The sequence below is a fragment of the Gavialis gangeticus genome, unplaced genomic scaffold (assembly GCF_001723915.1).
Source record: "Gavialis gangeticus isolate Ggan-Ray unplaced genomic scaffold, GavGan_comp1, whole genome shotgun sequence".
Lineage (NCBI taxonomy): Eukaryota > Metazoa > Chordata > Crocodylia > Gavialidae > Gavialis > Gavialis gangeticus.
The window spans coordinates 29,789,376-29,796,933 of NW_017728995.1; the positions used below are offsets into that span (position 1 = coordinate 29,789,376).

Below are 7,558 nucleotides of genomic sequence, written 5' to 3' on the forward strand. Positions count from 1 at the left end.
TCAAAGCAAGGTCATCCCTAACTAAACTGTCCTAGGCAAGCTGGTCTAATCTATGGGCTAGCTAGACAATCCATGAGCAGCAGTGGTGGCATTAAGCTCCACAGTTGCCAGAGCTGCTATTTCAGTGCAGCTCCAGACCCCAGATATTTAAAGCTGCTTCTGCCCTCCTCCTCCATGAGGTGAGGAGTCAAGTGGTATTAATTCCCTGAGTTCTGGAGATTAATGCTGCTACTGCAGCCACAAGCCCCATGGTCCAAATGACCTACATCCACGAGCTGGATATAGTTTAGAAGCTGTATGGTTGACATGCCTGGTCTAACTTAATCTTAAAAAAAAGTGAGTAGAAACCCTCTTGCATAACTACCAGGCAGAATGCCAGAACATGAAAAACACCCTTTTCTTTGCCACAAGTAAAACAGCAGGGAGGAAGGGGTATAAGGCCAATGATAATGTCCTGCCACTGGGAGGACAGGATGTGGTTTGCTAAAATTCCTATTTAAAAATGTATGAAATTTACTTTTTCTGACCAAACCAGGATTCCCCAGTTAGATATTGGCTTTCCTTGCCCTAGATCTGTTAAATTAAATTAAAATCACTGGAAGAACTTTGACTTTTGAATATTTACACCTGAGTGTCATCAGTATAATCAGTTCTATTCTTAATAATGTCCCTGCTATAGGGGTATTAAAATCTAAAGATGAATATTTCCAGTTCCAATAAAATTAAGGCATTTGTCTATTCAGGTTTTGGAGAGAGCACAGGGAAAGTTTCCCTTAGTGATGAAAGCTGAGAAAGTTTTATTTATTGTCCTGCTAAGTTCCCATTCTCATGATTACTAAATGCTGCTTAGGTTTTATTGTGGTGCTAATGATGCCCTCGTACCCAGAGCACTGGATAGACATCTTGAAAATTTTAAATACAAACTTTTTTTTTCTGCAGCTCATCCTCCAGTCTGTCAATTTGAAGGCTGTGATGCAATTTTTAAGACTTTGTATGTAATCCTTCTGGTTTGTTCTAGTTCATCCTCGGCTGGATAGATCCAGTGCCCTGTGGTCTGGGCTCTAAATTACTTCTGTTTGTCTATCATGCTTTGGTGTAAATATGTACTTGTAAAAGGGAGGCTGCTCCAGGGAGTCCTGGGTGAGATTTCATCCACTAATGAGCTATGACCTAATTGCTTACTGCCTTTGGGGCAGTTTTGTGGCCTCCTCATCTCCCTTTTTAGCCATTCCCAAGTCTCACAGATGCTGTCTCCCTTGTTGGGACCTTGGCCTATTTGGCCTCCACCCCTTTTCTCTTGCTGGGCTGCTTAGCTCAGAGCCACTGTGTTGGGCTTGGCTTCAGCCCTCGTCCCGCCCTATCTCAGGGCTTGGGCCTCTGGCCCTGGTTCTCACCTCTTGGGCTTCAGGCCCCTGGCCTTGATTCCACCCCTCTCAGGTACTGGTTCTGCCCCTCTTAGGTTTCGGGTACCTGGCCCTGATCCTTGCCCCTCTTGGGTGCTGGACCCCTGGCCCTACTTAGGTACCACTTGCTGTGGCTCTCTCGAGCTTTGACTTCACCACTTCTCAGGTGCCACTGGTCAGTGCCTTGCCTGGCTCTTGTCTGGGCTCAGAGGCTGCATACACACATACTAAGTCAACTTAAAATAAGGCAACTTAACTAAATTGACTTAAGTTAGGCCATGTCAGACTGTACACATATACAGTTCCTTGACATGGTGGCAGCCATCTTGTGAGCTGACTTAACTAATGCAACTCAAGATAATATACTTTGGAGGTGTATTACTTTGCACCACATTTCAGTCAACTCTGTTCCACACATATGTGTGCACTCAAATAGTTAAGTTGACTTTAAAAAGTTAAGTTAGCTTAACTATCAGAAAGTTAGTACATGCAGTCATGTGCCCCTCAGGCACCACTGGGACCTCCAGAACCACCTCTCACAGTCCCACCCAAATTACTGGTATAAAATATAACAAAGAAATAAGCCCACTAGCTATAACTAGGGCCCTACCGAATTCATGGTGGAAGTGGGCTGCGCAGCAGCTCCTTTAATCTTGCAGGTTCCCCCACGGCCTTCCCTCCTGCCAATTAGCAGAGGGGCCCAGCCACTCACCCCTGATCAGTGCGGGGGTGAAAACCACAGTTTAAAAAAATGGCACTATTTTTGCCTCCTGGCCAGTCAGCAGCAAACAGCAGGGCCAATGGGGCCCCTCAACCGATCAGCAATGGGGGTAAGGGGGTGGGAGGAGTGTGCAGGGGACCCTGCAAGATTAAAGGAGCCAGTGTGCAGCCCACTTCTGCTGTGAGTAGGGCTCTAGCTATAATGTCAACTAACCTGCTCTGGATCTGAACAGAAACAGTGGCTACCTGTCTGTACAACAAGGCTTTCCCTTATCCTGGGTCATATTCCTATGCAGCATTCTGTTTGCCTTCCACAGTGTAGCACCAGTGCTAGCTAGCAGCTCTCCTGGCCCCTCCTGCTCTAGAGCTCCTTCCTCTACAGCCTTCAGGGCCAGACTACCTATGTAGGCTCAGGCCCTGAGTTTATATGCGTGCTAAACAGCCATCGCAGGTGTGTTCATTCTGATCATAAGGCCTTCCTGCCCTTGTGGCTGCTTAGTTGCCATAGGCAAAGGGAGATAAAATTATTTGCGGGGGCTGAGGTAAGTAGGTAAGTCTGTGAGGGAAGGGGTGGAGGGAGGGGAAAGAACCATGGGGGGCAGGGCAGATTGAGGCCCCTGCGGTGAGGGAGGGAGTGGGGCAGTGGCAGGGGAAGGTGCTGGGGTGAATCGGGCCCTGGCCAGGCCAGGTCGAGAAACAATCCAAGCCTGGGAGGCTCATCCAGGGGCACTGGGGGGCTTCCACCACTTCATGCACCCCAGCAGAGACCCAGAGGGTACATGTTCCCTCTGATTTGTGTGCAGGGAGGGGCGGCTGGCACTGCACACTGGACTTTGCTCCCTGCTGCTGGTGTAGCTGCCTGTGGAGCTGTGCAATGCCATATGCGTCCCACAGCCAGGCAGGTAGAGGGCGCAGTGCAGCCCAGCAACATCACGTACATGGCATCACCCTGCTCCCAGGGCAGCTGCAGTGGGGCACACAGCCCAGCCTGAAGTGGCAGCCGCCTCTGCTCACACACAGATTGGGGGGGCATGTGTCCCCTGGGCCTCCCTCAGGGTGCGCACAGCAGCAGGAGCCCCCCCACGCCACTGGATGAGCCACCCAGGCTCTGATTGTCCCACCACCTGGCTCAGCCGGGGCCCCAATCACCTCAGCCCCTGCCCCTGCCTTTGCCCTACTTCCTCCTTCACCGCTGGGGCCTCAGTCTGCCCTCCCTCCCTAGCCCCTTCCCCTTCACAGAATAGATTAATACTTTCCTGTCGTGCTGGGCAGCCAGTGATCCATATCCCGGGCTGCAATCCTGCCTGCGTGCATGCCCCTCCCCACCCCTGCTGCAGCTGCCTGGAGCCCACGGCTGGGCTGCCTTGTGGCCCTACTCACTGCCCCGCATTTGGCAGGGCTGAGCCCTGTTAGCCCCGGCCTTCTGCTGCCTATGTTAGCTGCTGTTTGCAGCCCTTGCCCCTAAGCAGCCTGGCTGTCTGTCCCTTGTGTCTGTTCCTGTTGGCTTTTGGCTACAGCTCAGCTAGCAGGAGGCTGGTTTCTTCTAGCTCACCCTGCTGCAGTTTCCTCTCAAGCAGCAGGAGCCTTCTGGCTCCCTGTTACATCCTTTAATCCAGCAGTCTAACTGTGTGGAACAGATTGCATTTGGTGAACCATTTAGTATCTTCTCTTCCTCATAAGAGGAGGAAGAGTATAAATGCATGAGGAAACACTAATACTGTTGGTTTATTATTGTACTTTCAGGAAAACCCTTGGATCCATCCTTCTCTCTTTTCCATTCAATCTCAAATGTAATTTGTGCTGTTGTTTTTGGATATCGCTTCCCCAGTGAGGATGAAAACTTCCACAAACTGCTTAAAGCCACTGAGAATATCTTCAGATTTGGGGGCAGCCTTGGTTATAGTGTGAGTAAATATTCTGTTGTATTTTTTCTGAAACAGAAAAGGAGAAATGCAGGGGCAGTATTTGATGAGTAGAATTGTCTTAGATGACAGGACTCGTTAATCATTTCCTATGTGGTATCCCTGTGTAGTACCTTGAGACACAGAACTACCTATCTTCAAAGGCATCTGCATCTTTGACTGTTTGTTGATGTCAGGCCTCACTCACAACATCAGCAAAAAATATTGGGCCCCTAAAATTTTCCCACATGTAAAATTCCTGCCTTTGCTCCCCTCTTCATCTCCCTCAGCACCATATCTCTGGGTAATCTTATACATGAATTCTAATGCAACTACTGTTCCTACTCCAACAACCCATAGAATTACCTCTAGACTTCAGACCTGTCTCCTCCTGACCAAAGTAAAATTGTGTCCCATGTCTGAAGTCTTTTGTTTATGAATGTCAGCCCAACACTTTAAAGTTAACCTGGCTAAAATGGAGCTGTCAATACCAGCCCTACCCATGCCTCCTTTCTCAATCACTGTGGACAACATCACCATCCTGCCTGACACTCCAGCCCCAAACCTGGGAGTCATCAGTGGAGACCTCTGTCTGTCTGAGTCATGAGAAAGGCAAGTGTATCAGGAAGGGTATTAAAGAAAAGATAGGGAAGTATTTCTGCCATAATACAAGACCCTGATGAGGCCATATCTGATCACCCCTGTTCAAGAAAGATAAATTCAGACTGAACCAAGTGCAGAGATGGATGGGGAGACTAGAAGGGTTTGGCTTATTTAGCCTAACAAAAAAAAAAGGCTGAGACCAGATATGACTGCTGTCCTAAGTACATGCAAGGATTAACACTAGAGAGGAAGAAGAGATATCTAAAGGAAAGGACAATTCATTACCTAAGAACAAATAGAAGTTAAATGTGCAATTTATGCTGGAAACTAAAGGGAAGTGTTTTTTAACCATCATATCAGTTACTGGACAAGCTTCCCCCAAAATGTAGCAGACAGAGGTAAATTATACCTGCTTTTGTCTGCTAATTTGCTATGTCCCTATGATCTCTCACCTACTTTCCCCCTAGGTTTCTGACAGAGAAAGCCATGTTAACTTTTACTGGGGGCTCTATGACATATGGGCTCGCCAAAACTGTTTGGGGAAGAACTAAATCAGGGAAATTTCTGGCAGTCTTGTCCCCTACCCACTGTCAACTACTTTTTGAGCTGTATTAGTTCCTACTAGGATTCCTTGAGGATGGCAGTTTGCAGCCAATTTCCTCCTACTCTTACTGGTAGTCCCCTGTAACAAAGGTGTTATTGAACATAGCCTATCAATTAATTACTTTGATTAAGTTTAAATTTTTAGGTGCTACAATAAAAACTCAGACAGGGTTTTTTGGGTGAATCTGATATCTGTTATTAGACCAACTTAAAAAGTTGGGAAGAAATTTTAAGCAAGCTTTCAGGTTTAAAAACCCTTTGTCAGGCTGAGGAAGTTTCTGCAGTTGGTGTGCACTCTTCCTGGATGGATTGATAAGTAAAGAAGTCGGAGGCTGGGCTGGTATGCATGCAGCCCAGCCTCTGGCTTCTTTACTTTTCATTCCATCCAGGAAGAGCACAAATCTACTGCAGAGACTTCCTCAGCCCGATGAAGGGTCTTTAAACCCAAAATCTTGCTTAAAACTTTTTTTCCAATCATTTAAGTTAGTCTAATAACAGATATCAGATTCACGCAAAGAACCTTGTCTGCCTATGTCCTTAAACCAACATGGTTACAGCCTACACCCCACAATAAACTCAGCCTTTGGAAGGATCTAAAATGACCCCACTAATATCAAATAATTCAAGGCATCTCTTACTTGTCTCTCCCATAGCTGTATGAATTCTTCCCCTGGATTATGGACCACCTCCCAGGACCTCACAAGAAGGCATTCTCTTCCTATGGGGTCCTGAATTCTTTTGCAAGGGAGGAGATCAGAAAGCATCTGGAGAGAGGAACACCAGATGAGCCTGAGGATTTCATTGACTTCTACCTGGCTGAGATAGAAAAAGTGAGTGACTGCTGCATGTTCATACTTTCATGGACTTTAATGCCTAAAGTTCATTAGTTCATCTCGTCTTACTAGCAGTATATGACAGGCCCGTTCACTTCACCCAGTTCCTTTGGAGTTTAGCCCAGTTACTTGGATTTGTGTACAGAACATCTTCCAGGGAGGCATCCAAACCTGCTCTAAAGACATCAAGAGAAGGAGAATTCCCTCCCCTTCCCTTGGGAGTCTGCTCAGTGGCTAGCCATCCTCATTGTTAAAAGTTGATCCAGTATTTAGGAGGGCAAGGTTCTTTGGATAGATGTGATATATTTTATTAGACCAACTAAATAAATGGAAAAAAGTTTTCTGCAAGCTGTCAGGCACAAACACTCTTTGTCCAGCATAGGGGTTCTCTGCTGGTGTTGTGTGTTCTCCAAGGTAGCAAAGAAGCTAATTTACAACATGCAAGTCTGTGAAAGTGCAAATGAGTGGAAATTTGGAAGGTGATGAGTAGAGATGGGGGTGGGGAGGAAGGGGGGGAAATGTGTGAAGGAATGCAAGTGGTCAGTTGGAGGCAGGTTACCTGGGGTGTCAGATGTCAGAAAGGTTGTAATGTGTCATCAGTCCAATGTCTATATTAAGTCCATGATTTTTTGTATCCAGTAGATTTATTAAATGAATCTAGTCCCTCTCTGATCTGTCAGTTCTAATCCTCAAAGGGAATTTACAAAACACCTTTTGTAGACAAGCCTACGAAATTCACTTCATAAATGTACTGGATACAAAAAATCATGGACTTAATATAGACATTGGATTGATGATACCTTACAACCTGCCTGACACCTGACACCCCAGGTAACCTGCCTCCAGCTGACCACTTGCATTCCTTCACACATTTCCCTCCCCACCCTGCCGTCTCTACCCATTGTCTTCCAAACTTCCACTCATTTGCATTGTCACAGACCTGCACATAACGCCCTCAGAGTCTCCCTATGCCTGATGATGAGCGTTTGTGCCCAAAAGGTTGCAAATAATTTTTTTCCAACTATTTAGCTTGTCCAATAAAAGGTATTAGGCTAATATGCATTGTTGCGGGGCACTCCCGTGCCCTGCTCCTAAGGAGGCTCGGCCCCGGGAGGGGGAGATGTGTAGCAGGACACTAGGGGGCCTGCTACTATCCTTGGTAACAGGGCTTAGCTGCCAATCTTCAGGACAGCCCAGGTGACGGTTGCTAGGGCAACTGATTGGGTCAGCTGACCGCCAGGGGGCAGGGCCGGGCCTTTATAAGCAGCCCAGGCCAAAGCCTAGCTGGCAGTTCCCCTCTGGCAGTCAAAGGAGTAACAGCTCTGCTGGAGTGCCAAGCAGAGTAAACCAGCTTGGTTGCCCTACTGCCTGATAGTCTGGAGAATGGTGTGGAGAGGAGAGGCCCTGACGGAGATGAGGAGTAGCCAGGGCAGTGTGGAGTGTATGTTGTAGTCAGTTGGCTCATAGCTTGTGTTTTGTTTATATAAGACCAGCC

General features: G+C 47.2%; 1 protein-coding gene across 3 annotated transcripts in view; it reads left to right on the plus strand.

Annotated features, from left to right (window-relative positions):
• Positions 1-7,558, plus strand: part of LOC109288063 (cytochrome P450 2J5-like) — a 39,836-nt gene that overhangs the window by 16,405 nt on the left and 15,873 nt on the right. For all 3 annotated transcript variants that reach the window (XM_019503416.1, XM_019503414.1, XM_019503415.1), the window contains 2 exons: positions 3,867-4,027; positions 5,884-6,060. In XM_019503416.1, coding sequence (XP_019358961.1) covers positions 3,867-4,027; positions 5,884-6,060 — 338 coding nt within the window. The remainder of the gene's footprint in view (positions 1-3,866; positions 4,028-5,883; positions 6,061-7,558) is intronic.